Source organism: Aythya fuligula, chromosome 14 (genome assembly GCF_009819795.1).
Source record: "Aythya fuligula isolate bAytFul2 chromosome 14, bAytFul2.pri, whole genome shotgun sequence".
Classification (NCBI taxonomy): domain Eukaryota; kingdom Metazoa; phylum Chordata; class Aves; order Anseriformes; family Anatidae; genus Aythya; species Aythya fuligula.
In genome coordinates, this window is record NC_045572.1 from 14,795,074 (window position 1) to 14,813,333 (window position 18,260).

The 18,260-nt window shown below is 43.9% G+C and overlaps 2 protein-coding genes across 5 annotated transcripts in view; one reads left to right on the forward strand and one right to left on the reverse strand.

The window, feature by feature from the left end:
- The first annotated feature begins 206 nt into the window (after window positions 1–206).
- Window positions 207–4,985, forward strand: LOC116494864. Its single transcript, XM_032196975.1, has 2 exons — window positions 207–450; window positions 2,103–4,985. The coding sequence occupies exon 2, from the start codon at window positions 2,105–2,107 to the stop codon at window positions 3,092–3,094; it is 990 nt and encodes a 329-aa protein (XP_032052866.1). The 5' UTR covers window positions 207–450; window positions 2,103–2,104; the 3' UTR covers window positions 3,095–4,985.
- Window positions 4,986–13,891: 8,906 nt separating this feature from the next.
- Window positions 13,892–18,260, reverse strand: part of CNOT6 (CCR4-NOT transcription complex subunit 6) — a 32,408-nt gene continuing 28,039 nt past the window's right edge. For all 4 annotated transcript variants that reach the window (XM_032196703.1, XM_032196700.1, XM_032196701.1 and 1 more), the window contains exon 12: window positions 13,892–17,984. In XM_032196703.1, coding sequence (XP_032052594.1) covers window positions 17,772–17,984 — 213 coding nt within the window. In that variant the 3' untranslated portion in view covers window positions 13,892–17,771. The remainder of the gene's footprint in view (window positions 17,985–18,260) is intronic.

The window sequence follows — 18,260 nt, forward strand, 5'->3', positions numbered from 1 at the left end:
GGCACGAAGCCACCCAGGAGAGAAATCAGACATCCTAAGGGCCGCACCCTGCACGCAGCAGCGAAATGCACCCGAACCACCGCACCGCTGCTCGCACACCCAGCTCGGGGCACGGAGCCTCCCCTGGCCGACCACCCAGGCTGGCACCGCAGAGCAGCCCTGCAGCAGCGGGGCTGTGACCCTGGCTGGGCTCATCCTGCCCTGCCGGGGCTGGTTTGCAGCTCGGCTGCATTTATCACACCGGGGCTCCAGCGGGGAAGGGCTCCGTCAGTCTATATTTAGCACCAACAACAAAACAGGCAGCCGAGTCAGCTGACTGGGCGCAGCGAGCACGGTTTAGTTGTAGACAGCACGTATCCTGCACGGAAAACAGGGCGAGAAAGAGCAGGGGACGGAGCCGGGGCCCGGGGAGCTGGAAGGTGCCGAACACCCGCAGAGGCTGCGGCTCAGGTAAGGGCAAGGCGCTGCTGGCGCACGGAGCTTCGTCCTCGGCATGGCTGGAGGGGAACCCGGGTGGTCACGGGCACTGAGACGCTGGGGAGCAGCAGGGAGGGGAGGGCTGGGGGTGCCAGGGCTGCTGGGGCCAGCAGGATGGTGGGTGGCTGCAGGTGACAAGGTGACCTCCTCGTGGCGTGGCGGTGGTGGCAGCAGCGGGGATGCGGCCGGGCTGGAACCCGTCCATCCCATCGGAAGAGCGATGTAAGTAGGTAACAGTTTCCTTCGGGAGGAAGGAGGTGTTGGCAGGGCTCAGTTAATGATTTGTGTGGTGCTGAGCCCCCGGTGAGACCCTGCCTGTCCCCAGAGCCCCCCGCTGCCCTGGGCTGCAGGCCTGGTGCTGCGGCTGCTCGGTGCCGGGCTAGGAGGGAGGGGAGAAACCTTTCCCTTGGAGCTTACAGAGCTAAGAAAGGAGCAGGTAAAGAATAAAGAAAGGGAAATATAAAGGCCGTGAGGTTTAAAACAAGCCCCAAAATTCAGCAAAGCCCACCTTGGCTGACATTACAGTAGCACCAGCAGCAGGATGGGCAGGGGTGGGCACGGGGCGCTGCGTGCGCCGCTCACTTGCGTGCCCTACGGGAGCCGCAGCCTCGCGGAGGCTCAGCAAAGCCAGGCTTATTTCCAGCAATGACAAGCAAGGCACTAAAATAGCGAGCAGAGCACTTTTGTGCTTAATCACACAGCAAAGCTGGATTGTGTTGACAGGTTGTTCATATACAAATTCCACCGGGGATGGGGGGGAATAGGGAAAAAAAAAAAGAAAAAAGGATCCAGGCAATGTTGTCATTTCTGCCAGAATGTGAGATAAACAAAGCACATGAAAGAGTATTTTGATATGAAAAAATAATCCCTATAGTAAGCAAACACTGCAACGTGAAATATTTGTTAAAAAGGGTGTACCTGACCAGTGGGAGCAGTCTGATGGAAATCCAGCCTAAAAAGAGATGAGGATAACTATTTGCACATAAAGACCTTGAATCTATATAAGCATTCAAGTAAGGCTCTACCAATCCATACCTAAATTTATAAAACTGGTAGAGACGAAAGTGAATGTTTGTACATCATCACCACCACCTCACTGTAGTCTTACAGCAGAGATCAGCTTTAGTGTCACGACCTTCACGTGATGCTCCCCATGGCAGGAGGTCAGCTCCTCGCCTTTTGAGATCAGCTCCTGCCAGGCCAGACCGAATGCGGAATCCGAGCCCTGCTACAGCAAGCAGGCAGTGGAGGACGAGGGAGAGGAGTTTGTCCCTTGCTGGTACAGTCTGGGTGGTGCACAAGCACTGCGCTGTTTTAGCTGCTAACTGCATGCACGAGAAGGGAACACAATTACTGACCTCCATGAGCCTCTTTAATGAACCTTTTAATGAACCTTTACTGCACTTAACCATTTGGCTTCTTTTGTGTATTTGAGCTCCCCTGGAAGCCATAGGTATAGAAATCCTGACACCAGATTTTTAGAATGAAGTGTCTGTAAACACCACTCTTGGCCAGAAGAAAATATTGGGTGGATCCAGTAGCACAGGTTTCACAGAAACAGCCCTGGGATTTCTTTACTGCAGCTGGCTGTCCCGTACTGATCGTGTCTCATCTGTTCCTTGCAGCCATGGCACCCCGGATAAGGCTCAGTGTTGCAAAACCTCTCCCAACCATATGTGAAACCCATGAGGAAGCAATGGAAGACTTGACCAGCAACCCAAAACACGCTGGAAGCACTTCAACCAACCCAGATTCATACTCCAGTGATGATTACATCCAATCTATCTGCCACCTTGCCAGACCCACCTTCCCGGGCCTTCCCGTAAGCAGCCATAAAGTTCCTAACAGAAGGATTCTGCAGAGCCTTGAAGCCACGTCATGGTCCCCATCCCTGCCAGAAACATCAACATGTAAATTGACCAATTTCATCTCAAATGTGGTACCACTGGGAAAAGTCACGCCTGCTCCTGATGATGCAGAAACCGATTTCTGGTCCAGAGAGGACCCCCTGGCACAGATCTACACGGGTGCAGGAAAGCTCTGTTCCTCCAAGGGTTCTTGGAGTAAAAGCTCCTCACAGTGCAACTCTTCCAGCTGCACAGACACCCCACATGGTGACCTTCAACCCCCAGCCATGAAAGGAAAAGCTGAAGGGAACCCAAGTTTCCCACGGGTGTTCAGTTTTCCAAGGCTTCCTTCTCCAAGGCCAGTGCAGAAAGAAACACTCTGCTCGGAGATGAGGTATCTCAGAAGGGATGAGGGAGCAGTTTTAAGCAGTAATCACAGTCAGAAAGAAGGTGGTACCATGTTCATTAATGGTGAAAAGCTATTGCCATGCTCAGCCGGAGGGAAGCTGCTAGGAAACCGAGTTTTGCGGTGCTCTGTAAGGAAGCAGAGCAGTTCATTCAATACAGCAGGTGCCGATGAAAAAGAAGAGAGAGAAATTTATTCCAGTGACAAAAATGCAATGGGTGATGTTCCCAGTAAACAGAGATATTCTGAGTGCTTCCAGGCAGCTAAAAAAGCCGTGATCCATAACTGGATTTCAGAGCACAGATGCATCTGGAAAGAAGCAAAGATAAAGGCTTGTTTGCTTCCAGCCATCGCTGAAGTGTGAAAAAGTATCTGTTCCGAATAATGTTGTTTGCAAGAAATAACCACCCCGTGCTCTAGAAGCTCTCCCTGGAGTCCTTACGTGGAAATTACGTGGCTTGAATGTGCATGCAAGTCAGGCAGCCTTTTGTGATCCATCATATCCCTCATCGGTGGGCAAATGGACAATTCAGAGTCTTGTCTGCTGAGGAAACAGCAATTAATTCTCATTCTGAAAAGGCAACAGTTCACAAAGTATTGTCCCACACCTATTGCCTAGAATGGCCCTAAGCAAGGAGAAAAGCTGAAGACAATACAAAAACCCATCTGTTTTGGAGAAGTAATCTGCAGGGACAACAAACTAGCGGTGTTTTACAGCAAATGCCAAGCAGCCAGATGTTTCTCACTCTAGGGTACAGTTATTCCAAAAGGAACTTTGGGAACAATGCTTGGACAGTACTAAATATGCCCTCACTGACATAAACATTTACCAAGAGACCCATCATAGATCACAGTGTCGACACCAGAACACCACTGGATAGGTCATCTGTTAGTGCATTCACATAAATAAATACTTTTAAAAGTTATAGGAAGTCTTTGATAAGGATCTGTTAGAGAGCAACATGGAAAATCCTGAAACAGCTTAGGGTGGGGATTTTCCTCTTCGTTAGCCTTGCAAAAATATACTACCTTCACTCCGTGATCTGCCCTCGGTGGGGACAAGCTATGAGCCCTGGGTGAGCGTTATCTGGACAGCTCTCATCTGATGCTGCTGCTGTCCTGGACCTGGAGGGAATTGAGGTCCCAGCGCTCTACATCGTGGTGGCCACAGCACTGTGTCTGCACAGAGCCGGGACATGTACAGAGCTGAGTGCCGAGAGAGAAATCTGCACGCATGAATCATTTCTGGGTTTCCTTACGTGTGTGCTTCTGTAGTTTCCCCTGCCTGGCCACGCTAACCATGCTGACTTTTCCTTGCCTGGTGCTGTGAGAGTGAAACATGAAGAACCAGCTAAAGTGCACAGGACAATCCGTTTGCTGATGATACCACTGCTACATGGGATGCCAGGAGAAAAAGCAGCACTGCCGTGTTGCTGTGGGGTGCCAGCATGGTGAGCACATGGCTGAGTCATCCCCTCACTACCACACTGAGACTTTCGTGTACAAAAAATGTCACTTGTCACCGCACTTATCACCGCACTTATCACCTGCAGCCAGAGCACCCACACTTTCCGGGCAGCACCCTGTGTAGCCGGGTGAGAGACGTAGATGAGAAAACTGCAGAGCAATGCTAGGGTAATTATTACTGCTACTACCACGAATAAATCTTGGCACAGAGGCGAGCACAGGGACCAGGCTGTTTGTTAAACTGCAGCTAGGATGGGAAATACCACCACAAAGCTGCAATTATAAAAGTGCTCACAAGCGATTTCTAAAACACCCTGCAGTAGATTAAATCAGACGGCAACTTCTGCTCAGTACCAATGTGAGCGTAAATATGCTCGAAGATCAAAAGGTGAGCATATTTGAACTTCTCATTCTCACATCTCTTACCTCAAATATTTTTATTCCTGTTGAAACTCATTAGCACTACGGAGCTGAACTGCTTCTCATCTAAGTTTTTGAACTAACCACACAGCAAGAACAAAAGCGAAGGCGGCTCCAGCATTTATGCAGGCTGATGGAGAGCTCGAGCTGACCGAGGCGTAGCACCAGCCCCAGCTTTACTCGCCCACTCTGCCTCCTCCTCCTCTCAGGCCCAGGTCGGGAAGAGGTGACGTTTGTCCTCATTGCCCTGTGGATATTTCAGTTTCTCTCCACGTGAATGTTTCTGACACTAATGCCTAGCAAGTCTTGTGCCAACTGCATGTATCACTACATTTTACTGAGAAAAACAAATAAAACCGTTACGTCGAGCTGCTGTCTCCATTCTTGCAGACTCACTGTGTGATCATTCTCCTCACAGGGCCTCTCTGTGAGGTGCGGCCTTGTGGCTCCATACATGACTCACGGTGTGTCCAGCCCCCGGGCCTTTTCCCTACACAGGCAATGCCTTACAAAGCTTTTCTGCCTGGTCAGAGTCAGGCCCAGGTGTTTATTTGTACAAAACCAGCCATGCTGTGCATCAGCAGGGCTCCCCCAGGACAAGGCCGTGGCTACGATATCGGCCCTCACGGCAGAGCCGCAGCAGATCACCATAGGCAGCCCCTTCAGGAGCTCTTGCCCAGCTCCATGATTCCTCCTCAGCTGCCACGTATTCCTGCAAATGCCCCAAATCCTCAAACCCATCACCTTTCCCAACAGAGCCCCCCAGAAATCTAAAACTCACCTACATTTTCTGGAGCAGGGACCGGAGCGCTGATGTGGTGCGTCCCAGTGGCAGTCCAGCCACGAGCACACAACCCGGCTGCTCCCACCACTGCTGGCTCCATATATAAGTTAATATACAGAGCACAGGGATGCAGCTGTAGCACAGGACACACAGGAGAAGCATCCAGCCCTTCACAGAGCCATGGTCTCTCAGTCCAAGCTCCCAGTATGAGTGTGGCCGTGGCTGCAGGCTTGCTGAGCTGTGGGCTGCCCCAGGCATGGTGAGCTGCAAGGCTTGCAGGGATGAAGCTTCAGAGTGCATTGGCTTTTTCTGGATCATCCTTTTGCTCTAGTGAAAATTGTTTCTCCTCAAGGGGCTGGGTTTTGAAGTTGTTGGGTTGGCAAAGAAATTAGAAAGAAAAATCACCCCAAATCCAGGTTCTTTAAACCACGTTGAGAGAGGAGCCAAAGCTGCAGCTTTCAGTCTCAGCCTTCACAACCAGTTCACAGGTAAGCGACAGGCCAACATGCAACGTGTTTAGAAGCAGGGAAGGGTCAGGAACGGGCCTGCCCCAAAGGGTGAACACAATGGCAAGAGGGGAGATGGAGAAGATTTGAACACAACAGACAGGTCCATGCAGGAGGTACGTGGGTGAGGTCAGCAAAAGTAGTTTCTGAAAAGTTCTTTAAATGTCAGTACTGAAGTTAGGGTAAAAGCAGCTGTCTTTAAGAAAAAATCCTTAACTTAAAGCTCCAAGAGAAAAGGGCCTAATTCAAGGGACTCAGACCCAAGCCTGAGGCAGGATATGAGGCCTGCCTAGGTTGGAGACTATGTGGCTAGTAGTACATCAGTACTTCCCCTTACCCTAAAGTGCCTGCAATTGGGCTTAATTGAGGGCATATTTAATTAACTTTGAGCCTCCCCAAATGGAGAGTAATAATAAATGGCGTACAATTAAGTTAAACTGCATTTAGTGACTGAGCAGGGATCCCTTAGCTTTGAATGAAAAGCCTCGTATGTTCCATCAGCAACATGATTGATGGCCAAGAGTTTTGCATTTGCAGCAGCAACCACAGGCAGAAAAGAGATCCAAAATGATTGCCAAATGCATGCACAGAGAGGGGGAGCAGGGCTGGCAGCTGGAGGCAGCGTGGGGTGCAGTGCTGTGTCAGTCACTGCAGAGGCAGCAGCACTGTCAGTGACAGCCTTGCGATATCTAGGCAGAGTCCTGCTTCCACCTCAGATAATTCTGCAGTACCAGCTCAGAAATCACAAGCTTGCAGTCTTGCATTTGAGTATCATTTAGGCACATCTCTTTGCCTCGACCACCAGAGCCCACATTTATTTATGTGGCTGGCACCGCTTATATGGGCCACAGTTGACAGCAGTGATGAACCCTGAAATACCGCATCTCGGTCTCGTGGCCTTTTCCCATGATCCTGGATTCTGCAGTATAACTTTTCTGGCACAAGATAAAGCTGATGCAAAATGCACGTTGTGTAAATACACATATAATGTCCCTGGCAATCATAGCCTTCCTGGAATTAATGCTCCTGGAGGCAGCACTTCCGAGGACTGTTGCAAAAATCTGGGCATTTTCGGAATATCATCTAGTTGCTACATAACATTTGACCAAATCTCATCTAAAATCAAAGGGAGCCCGTAAGTGCTTTGGAATGGACTCATTATGGGAACAATTTTCTGCTGTATGTAAAACAGCAGCTGATGAGGGAAACAGAATTATTAGTTTATTTACTTGTGTGCATTAGCACTTTGTCAACCATTTCTTGTCTTTGTTTTTAAACAAATCAAGCTGAAAGCCCATCAGCTTGCTGTGAGCTTAGCAAGAGCTGTGTTACCCTCATTGCTCTACCTGCCTGTACCTCCCACCACGTGCACTGGCTTTTCCCCCTGCGATGAGCCAGCCTGTGCTGGCCAAAGCTCGGTGGTCATGCAAGGTGAAAGCAGTACCAGCCAGCTGGGAGACTGCCATGTCATGTCATGTTTGGTGGCGGAATATGACACATACAAGTCATCTGAATTCAGCTGAATCCTTTATTTCCCTTGATCACAAGCATCGGGGAGAGTACCTCTGGTTTATATGAGAGGTGCTGGGCTACAACTTCTGCTCACAGGAGAGTAACTGCACAAGAGACAGCAGTTTTGCTCAAGCTGCTCTTTGTATTCCCCATCAGCTCGTGCTTGGGTTGAAGAATTATACTTACAAATTCATATAAAAGACTATTTCTAAACAAAAACAACCCATGGAAAAACAGACTGCAACAGCTTCTGCAGCATTTTCAACCAAGGTGCCTTAGGCTCTCCTCAAGCCCAGAGGCTTCCCCTCCTTTCCCCATGCAGGTGTAAATGCAGTAGAGAGGTTTCCACCACCAAAGCTCACCTCATCTCCTTAGTTGTGTGAGCATGGCCATAGCTATTCAATAGCTGCAACCACTCAGACTACGCAGGGATTTCCATCCAGGAGAGGAACCAGGCACGATCCAACCCGAAGGTCAGCAGCAAGGTGCTGGGTTAGGACCGCCACCTGCAGCAGCTCTGCTGTGGTTTGGGCAAGCTTCATTCTCAGGTCTGGGCTCCAGCTCTGGGAAGATGTTTGCTGTTCTCGGAACAGTCTCGTGCCAGTCCATAAAGTACTGCATGCAAAATATTTTCCTTGAGGCCATGAGGACACTGAGTACATTCTCATTATGTAACCAATGATTACTGTGTAACTGGAGAAATGAGCCAGTGATGCAGAATTTAGTTTCCTTTCCTGGATAAAGCCTGTTTTCTTGCTCCAGGTGAAACTTCCATTTTACCATTGACCCTTCATGCCCTGCTTGCAAACCTTCCTGTTCTCCTTTTATATAAACCACACCACTCTACATGGACCCCATCAGTCTCCAGGGGAGCAGACTCCACTGCCAACCACATTTCAAAATGTCACGTTTGAGTGCTGAGGTAACAACATGGTGTTTCATAAATACCATCTAATTTTCCTCTGTGCTTTTCATCAGCAGAACACAGTTGTTTGTACACCAACCTGAGTTGCAACAAGAGGGGGCTGAAAGATTTAGGGAATGCTTCCATCCAGGACAGAAATCATGTAAGTCACTCTTGGCTTCCGCTTCAAATGAACTGTGATAAAATTACAACCCTTTTGTAAGCATAATTAACTAAGTTGATAATTTAACAATGTGACATCATGAACCAGAGCACCAGGCTGGGCAATATCCAAACCCTGAAGCCAACTCTAGCAGCACTGCAGGGATGTGTGCAGTGGGAGTGAAATGGGCACGGCTTTTGTTCCTGCTGCCTGTTCACAGGTTCACCAAACCCTCCTGTGCTGCATTAGGAGCCTTCTCCTTCCAGAGGCCAATGTTAAAGTAAGCCTGCAGTACAAAAATGTGCTGGAGACTAAAATAGCTGCATGTGATTTTTCATTCTTTTCTTTTAAAACCTTTGAACTGCTGAAATTTGAACAAAGAAGACACATTACAGGTGAAATTCTGTATTATAATCATTTCCATTTTTTTTCTTTCTCATTTTAAATATCCAGTTAAAGATCCATAGTCTTTGCACATCTTTCTGATGGATAAAAAGTGCTCCTGGCCCAATTTGCCAGCAGGCATGGTGCAGTGTGTGACAGCAGCTGTGGAACAGTGTGGCCAAAGTTAATCAATTTATTAAATTTCACTGTCTTCAAAAAATAGATTCTGAGAGAAATGCCTCTCTAAGCCTAATGCTAGCAACAGAAAAGTTACCTGATAATCTTGGACTAGAAATAGATATCTTCGGATTTTGTGCCCAAAGACAAAAATTGTCTTCCTACAGCCCAATGCCAATGGTATGGGGTGGAAAGGAAAACACAACATTTAAGTACGTTAATGTTTAGGGATGCCCATTGCCTTAACAGTTTGTCATCTGAAAATAAGGATGAAAACAACTCCTGCCACAATTAAGGGAGCAAAGCCTCCCCACCAAGGCCTGTCATATGAAAGTGCCGTGAGTGCCTTCCAGCATTTCATTTCAAAATGAGGTTCTCATTTTGCAAAATTTTGTTGTGTTTTTCTTTTTCCACCTGCCCAGTATTGCAGGAAGAGCAGCCTGAACATGACCTGCCACAACTTTGTCATCCTCTGAGACACAGTGGGGCTACATAGACTAAGCTACCAGAGAGAATGCCCTAATTAGGATTTATTAGAATTCTTTTCTTTCTCATTAACAGTATTAAGCACTACAGTTACACAGCAGTTTGTCACATGTAGGTTTTTTTTTCCTAGAGAAGTGTTTCTTGCTATGTCATAATAAAACAGTGGGCCTGCAAGATCTCACTGCTTCTGCTGCAAAAGCCCTCACACCCTGCTCCCCGGCAGCTCCAAGTGACTTATTTAATCTCCCTCACATTTCAACAAAAATGCAGACCTATCTATCTTTATGGATCAGGGCATTGCAGACATACTTAAGGAGCCACTGTTTCAGTAAGCCGTACAGACTGTTCGGCTTTTCCAGCTCTGAAATATTTTTAAAACCGTTATGAAAACAAAGCACTCCTCCCATGGGGGACGGAGGAGAACAAACGCCACATGACGGAGTGAGGACGCTGCTTAACGCGCAGTGGAGCCGTCCTCAGGGTAGGACACGGCCACTTTTCTGTGCTCTGCTCACACCGTTTGGTCTACACGAATGCACCCTCCTTAAGCTCTCTCCAGATGCTTTGGTTCATAGGATAGGAGTTTCTGATACTCACCTGCAAAATGGAGCAGAAAGTGACAGAGCTGGGGAGTGCGGGCACAACCTGCTCTGCAGCCCTGACACGTGTGACCTTCAGCAACTTATTACCTTTTTGAGTGATTTTTGTGCTCTATAGAATGAGAATAACTCTTGTGGGAAAAAGGAGGATTTTTAAAATGAGCCAGACATATAAGAAATAACATTTAGATAGAACCAGATTACAGGCACTCTCTGTAATTGCTCAGCCAGCAGAGAATTGCGCTGGAGAAGGGAGAGCACGTGCTGCAGCCCTGGGTGGGTTCCTTCTCTTTATTCGTTTCTGTGGTTCTGTAATACATGAGCAACACAAAGACAAATGTAACAGCACAGTTGGCTGTCTCCTGAAGATTATGTAACTGGATGAGACCAAAGTTTGACATTGTCAAATGTGAAAGCTTAATTAAATTGTACAGACATACCGAAGACTCAGGACTGGATCCAACTAGAAATGTAAACACCCAAAGCAACAATTCGTGGACTCTGAATTCCTGTATTTGGTGCCACAATCCCAACACACACCCTCCCCCTGCCTGTTGGGTTAGGAAAGGGAAGAGAGTATGGCCTACACTCACACACTGCAAACAGAATGAAAATACATAAATTAATGAGCTGAGAAACTGAAGAACAAACCTCAGCTTGAAAGCTAAGCATGTCTGGCTTGCTCTTTCACTGGGCAGAGCACTGAGACTTTTTTGCTGAATGTAGCCGCTATTATCTACTGGAAAACTCAGGACCATGCCGAGACAAGGTTAAGACATATTAGAATAATGGTGGCTGTCTCCACTAAAAATGAAACCTTCATAAAAAAACTCCATTCATTGCCAGAATATCTCCATTTGCTTCCTTTACATAGTAACCTGCAATTCAGATTCTGAGCTTCTGGCAGAAGATGTTCCCTGAATGACATCCCGTGCTCCCAGTGACCTGGGTGAGAGCAGACGTCTGGCTAACAAGGTCTTGGTTCACAGAACCCAAACACCACAACCACGCTGAAGGGAAATGCTCTCTTGTACCAGCTGGAGTCTGGTTCACGTCACCAGAGCCTGGAAAATCACAGAGAAAAATAAACAAGAAAGGTCTAGCCTCGTCCAGTGTCTGAGGTGTTTGAAGCAACAGCCCCATCATGGGCTACCACACTGAGATAGGATGTAAAGCGGGGTCCTTCCCTTCACCACATGTACCCTATGACCCAGGTCAGTTCTTAGAATATGTATATTTTTTTCTTGTAAGTTATGTCCCCCATTTCACTGGCTTAAAGTCAGCGGTCTAAGGTCAGAAATTCCAGCACAGACCCACCTCGTGTCTCATGCCCACACTGCACTGGTAGCATAATTTCGGGGTGAGCCAGCTGGCTTGTGGCATGCTCAGGGTTGGGCTGGGACCCTCATTCAGCAGGGCTGTCTTCTCTGCTTGGGGAATCTGACAGGACTGAGGTAACTTTTAATGCAGTTCCTCACTCACACTGCAGTGTCTGTGAGAGGTGGGAGGGGAAGAGATCATTAAAAGAAATCCTTGTGCATCTCCAGGCTATTCCCCAGCTCATCTGCATCTTATTTTTTGCTGCCAGGGTGGATTGGTTCAGGTCTTTAGATACAACAGGCCATAGACTCCTTGGCCAAAAGGCAGACTAATAATTGGTCTGCTATTTTTTTTTTTTAAAGGAAGAAGAAAAATAAAATCAATAAGTGCAGCCTCTGAAGAGCTATCAATACCATTAGCCACTGTGGAGAAAGTGCCATTAATCCACTACTGTGCCCCAAGGGGAGCAGTCTGTACCTTGAATGTTCTTTGTCTGAAACTAGAAAAACAAACAAAAAAAAGGGTGTGATGAACAATTAGCTGAAGCTGACATCTTTGTGGTCATTAAAACCCAACAGTTGTTTTTATTTCATGCAATGTATGTTTATTATTGTAAAACCACTCCATGTTTGTTGAGAATTAATGCTGTCCACTGACACACTGGGAAGATTTAACCAGAGCATATCTTCCTATCTTTTAAAAACTTAAAATATGTAAGAATACTGGGCTTATTTTGGAAAAAAAGAAAATATTCAAATGCAGCAAAGGTCCCCATAGCTTAATTAACTTTACTGCTTTCCATGCAAACAGCGTAAGCGAACATTTAGAGAGTGAACAATTAGTGCCTCTGGGTTAGGAGGGTAAGATGAAAAGCAAGGAAGTAACCAGAACACTCACACTTTAACGACGTAAGGCTTTTTTTCCCCTGAAGGTCACCCTTCGTACCTTGCATATTCTCATCCTCCCCCCTTACCTTTTCCTCAGAATTTTTGCCTTCCCTCTCCCAGCTCAGTTCCAAATGTTTAAAATATTTTTCTCTACCCGTGTCAGTAGAAAAGAAATGCCATGGAGTCACCAGTACCATTTGGGGAAGTTCCCACCCTAAAATAACCTTGTGCTCTGCCTGAAGGGTCAGTAGATAAGGAAACGGTAACCAGGAGTCTGGCCAGAGTGACTTTGCACTGGGTTATATTAGACTAGCTGCAAAGCAGGTCTTTTTCATTCCCATCATGGCAGCTGAATTTATAAAGCCAATATTAAACTAACATGGACATTACCAAATCAACTGCTGCCAATGGGCAAGGTTAGATCCTAGGCCTGAATTTCTGCAAATATCCTAAGACTAAATGCACAAGCTCCGCTTTCTGGATGCCGCTCAAAGCACAGCGCCTGCACCTCCCCGTGCACACGAAGCCTGTGATGCACGCACCATCTAGTGGCAACACAGCAAATGCGCTGGCGAGAATTAAAATCTCACACTTGGAACCAAATAGAAATCGTCGCTGAAGTCTCTAATGGGCTCGTAACTCTGTCAGGGACTTAGAGCTGCTTCAAGAGAGCACATTTTAAAAATACAAAGAGGTGAGCACTCTGAGGCATGGGGTATTCGGGGAACACTGAACAAGGTCATTTACTTCCAAACAAATGAGCATCAAAATAAAGAACATGAGTTCTGGAATGACACAGGAGGGCCAGGGAGAGGTCTTCAGGGGCTTCAATGATTTACACAGCAAGCATGCTCAGATACTTTTATGTTTTCTGCTGTTAGTGATGGGGACATCATATGAAACAAAAATCTGCACTTCTATGCATACATGCTGATGCAGAAGAGTACACTGCATGAAGACAGTGACATTAAAATTAAGGACAAGAGTTGGCTTGAACCTCATTCCTGAAGGAAAAAAAAAAAAAATAAGGCAAGAAATCTTCACTTTGGTCCCTTCCTATGGTAAATTAATGGAAAGAGGAACCTTTGAATCTCTTCTTGCTGCCAGATGCCAAGGGGCAGATCTACTTGGGGCTTTCTAGGGACTTGTGGTGGGGGCACACAGCAGGTTACTGCACACAGACCAAGGCCATGGCTCCTGCGCTGCACAAAGGAAGTTGCTGACTGACTTGTGAAAGAGGGCCAGCTATGAAGACATGGAGGTGCAGTTTACATTAGGGAGAAAGCTTCACATTTTAGTTTTGGACAGGTGTTTTCCACCAATTCTGGAGGCATTACTAACCACTCCTTGATTTTGCAATCCAAAGCCAGTTGATTCAGACTGTTTTCTTTTTTGTTCTGGGGACCTATATAGTACAGGAAAAGCTTTTGGGGATGACTGAGTCTCTTATTTGCTTCCATTTTACCCTTAGCATTCTTCATTCACTTTAGCCATATGTGCAACTTGAGGAAAAGTTTCACGAATTAAGTTAAAATATGAATTAGACTTCAAGAAGGTTTGAAACAGATATTGGATTTATTGGTCAGCTATGAGTAGGAAAATACATTGGTAAAGAAAAAGAAGACCCTGTATATAAATATAATACTAACTAGTTAAAATTTGACCAAGAAGAAAGTTCCACTGAAGAGAACAGTAAAAGCCCTTGTTTACCATCAGACCATATTCAGTTTCCCATTTATCTTATTGAAGAGCTGCCTATAGACAAATGCAACATTCTTTGAGCTTAGTGCAGATAATGTGCTGGTTTTTGTTACATGAATGGTAAACAAGAGTTAGTCCAGTGCATTACACATTATACAGAAGTACTGTGAATAAAGACTAAGATATTCTATTTTAGACACTACTTGAACATACCAAGACACTTAAGTGTTACAAATTTATGCAACCAAAAGGAAAGAATAGCAGTTAACATACTAAAAAATACTGTGTCCGGCTGGATGAAGAAGGCTTGCTACTTATGCGGTTAACTGATTATTATTATTTTTAAAGTTTTACAGTGTAATTAGTTTTCTTTTCCAATGATGTTGTAATTATTTTGTCTTTAGTACAGGTTTTACTGTGTGGCTGAAAAAGCAAACCATAAACTATCTTTTGAGTCTGCTCAAAAACAAACAAACAAACAAAATAATCCCCCCTCCCACCAAAACTTGAGAGATTTGCTAAGGTTACACCAAAAATGCATACATACAATGTTCTAACCAAAGTCAGTTTTGTCAGTGTTAGCCAAATTTACTTTTTTGTTTTTGAAGCTGCTAGAAGGACAAAATAATTACAAAATTCACCAACTTATATGCTCTTCCCCTTCCACCCCCCAACTTGTGTTATTTTAAAGCAGTAACTCATGGTATTAGTCTCGTACTCTAACCAATTCATTGAGTATGCTTCAATTTACATTTGGATACTCAGAATTCTTTGCAAGTGTAGCTAAAACTTGACAAGATATGGCTGACCATACTTTAAGTGGAAAAAAAAGCCTGGTCAAACCTAATAAATCCTTTTAACCCTCGGATGTTTTGTGACTTTTGCTCTATGTGCTTTTACAACAAGAACACTGAAGGTACATTATGGCAACACCCAAAACAACCTCAAATAAAAACATTGCAAATAACCATTTTATGTTAAAGACTATGAAGCAAACATTTTGATTTTGTGAAGACATGGTTTATTGCCTTATTCTATGTTATAGCTGGAAATTGAGACTTTTGAGTTAGATTTGACACAGGAGTATATTTTCTTTGAAAGATTGTTTGACCAAGTGTATCTCAGCTCTGTTTTGGTGCCATCTGGTCTTTCCCTGTATTCACAAGATTACTCATTCCCTCACCCCCCAAGTCACCACTGCAGTCCAGTTAAAACCCAGTGAAGTCAAAGGAGTGTCTTCAATGTACTCATCGGGTTTTCGGTTGGGACCCGATGGACTAGTATAAAAGCTGGAGGAAACGGTTATTTACATGGACCCTTCGACTGTAAGGTGACTGAACAGGAATAGTTGTGTCTCCAAAAGCACAGCGGGCCATATTTTAATAGGATGTCAAAGTCAAATGCTTTTAAATCTAAGAGATATAGGAGAACACATATTGGATAAAGCTCAAACCTTTTGAATCTAACAAGTGCACTCAAGCTCCAGCATCTATTAAAGTAAATTATCCCCCTCTAAGAAATACAAAATGAGTAAGTGCTTCCCTTCCCCTTCTGTAAAGCTTTCTGGACTCATTACACAATCCAGATAATCAGAAAAGAAAAATAGTTTGCTCAGTTTGACAAGCAAAATTGGCTCATCATCACTGGAAATTGTCATGATGTACGTTACCAAGACATCATTAAGGAAACATGAGTAAAACACCTTTTATTCACACTTTACAAAAAAACCCAAAAAAAACAAACAGAAAAAAAATAACACTACGCATTAAGTCTACTACAGCAATACTACCAGCATTTCAATGTACTGATTATAAACTGGACATGTTTGGTGTTTTCACAACTAAAACCAAAACAAAATAACCCCAAGAGATCAGGTCCCAGACAAGGATTCAAGATCAAAATTTCTCCTATTGAAATTTTAAAATGTACACTTTACATATCCAAACTGTTAGTAACGTTTACTTTCAGCTTAAAACTGAATTGTTTGAGCACTTATGTGCTTACCAATTTCTAATAAAATTTTGAATCATTATTACCAATCCACTCATATATATAAAAATTCACAATATTTAGAAAGTTATAATGCTCAGTGTCCTTTTGCTTCCCTGCCCGCAGCTGAAACAAAAGCTGTTTAAGACCAAGCTCTCTATCTCCACTTTTTTTTTTTTTTTACATTGATTATTTAAGTTGTATTAGTTTAAGGAGATAACTTCTCTCTTTTAGGATACAAATACACAAGTTAAATTTGTAAGCTTTTATATACTTGGCTTCATGACACAAATGGCACTGAGGGTATACTACAACTTTAGTCTTGACACTTTAAAGTAAGACTTGGTCACTTTAAAAAATGATCTGAAGAATTGTCTTTGGGACCTGTTTTGAAAACGCATTTATTTTTACACTGCTTCATCAATAGAAAATGTAAGGTTGTTAAGTATTTTTTCTTTAAGGAATTACACTTTCTGAAACTGAGGAACACACTTAAACTAAGGAGAATTCACATGATAATTCTTAGTGGGAAAAAGAGCACTGTGCAATGACACTGAAAGAAGCAGTGCATGGGTATTAGAAGCTAGAAACTGTGTACCCATAACCTGAACATGTTCAAAGAGTGTGATATCCAATGCTTCACAAAGGAAAAAAAAGATGCCACAGCTTATACAAAAGTATTTTCATAAAATTTTCACAAGTGTTAACATTATTTAAAAAAATAAAAGAGGATGCACAGGCTCTCTCTGCATGCACAGGCAGTGCTAGTTGAGAACAAATTTAAGCAGGCACAGTGGAGATAGAACAAGTATTTAAAACAGAAACAAGCTGTACACAGTTATCCCTAAATTTTACTTCAAAAGTTAGAGATGAGAAAAATATCTGAGTGTATACGCATCAGCAATAACTTTGAATGCATACAGGTTTACTTATATTCACTGCTTAGCTTATCTGTTCTGCGAGAACACTATGCTTTTCTCTTTTTTAAATCAGAAATCAACAGAAAGTATTTAGTTATCTCTGTAAGATATTAAGATTTTATAGATTTGGATTTTAAAAGCAACGTTCTCAATTGAACATAAAAAGTAGTACAAAAGGGCTAACAAAACCCTAACAGTGCAAATCGTTAGCAGAGAAAACCTGTGACAACCTCTTTTACAAGCTGGCCTTTATAACACATGAAAACAGATAAAAATTTAGCCTTAGTTTACAATACAATCATTTTCCAAATCTGATTTTTTTTTTTAAAGTACAAAATCTCATAAATCAGGTTTTCTGTTGTTCATATACAATCAATAAAGGCTAAATTCAAATTCTATATTTTACAAACAAGTCTGAAAAAGCAGGGAGTGAAGTACGGAAGAATGTTCTGTGGATGTTCCTACTGGCCTCAAAAAAGTAGTGCTACAGATAACTGTGCAAAGAGAATATACTGTATAACAATTCCCTATTTCAAGGCATGAAAATGTCACGTTGGATAAAAGAAACAGGAAGGTTAATTGTAACGTATTAAAGAAAGGTGCAAATGCACCAATCACTGTTGAACAGTATACAAAGTATATTGGGCTCAGAATTGTGTCTGTTGATAGCACCTGGCTTTTACTATGTCTTTAGCAAATAATTAGATTTAAGATTAAGATTATTAAGAAAAAAAAATCCCTGTTGGCCATACCTCACTCCTCTATATTCAGATTTTACAATTGTACAAGTTAGATTGAGGTTGCCCTCTAAAATGTACTTAACTACCTCCTGCCAGGGAGATGGATTCCATTTACAGGAGGCAGGAAAGGCAGCAAAAGCTCCAGTTGTGCAAAAAGTGAGAAGTGGTCAGAAGGGATGAGCGGATGCGGACAACCACTTATATTGTTCTCTATTAACCAATGATGATCCAAAGGTCCAAGAATGCCAAGTATGTTTAGCTGAGGTTTAGAATAGAAGATGTAGTCAATAATACCCTAAAACGAGAATAGAAATAACATTATTAGTGTGTAACCTTTATCCAAGTTATTATTATTATTATTTATTTATTTATTTATTTTAAAACAAATGTGAGTTTAGGATTAGGAGTAACTGAAATGCTACCATTCCTTCTCCACAGTATACCATCAGTTTAGGAGGCTTATATTTCCTGTCCTGTCCCAATACAGATTAGGGAAACAAAGAACAAGTCCACTTCATGTCATTCATGCTCTGCTTTTACAGGTTGTCACTTCCAACCTCCCACAAAGCTT

What these genes read in the sequence shown, in the direction of transcription:
- LOC116494864 (XM_032196975.1), top strand. Translation starts at nt 2,105, where the DNA reads ATGGCACCCCGGATAAGGCTCAGTGTTGCAAAACCTCTCCCAACCATA.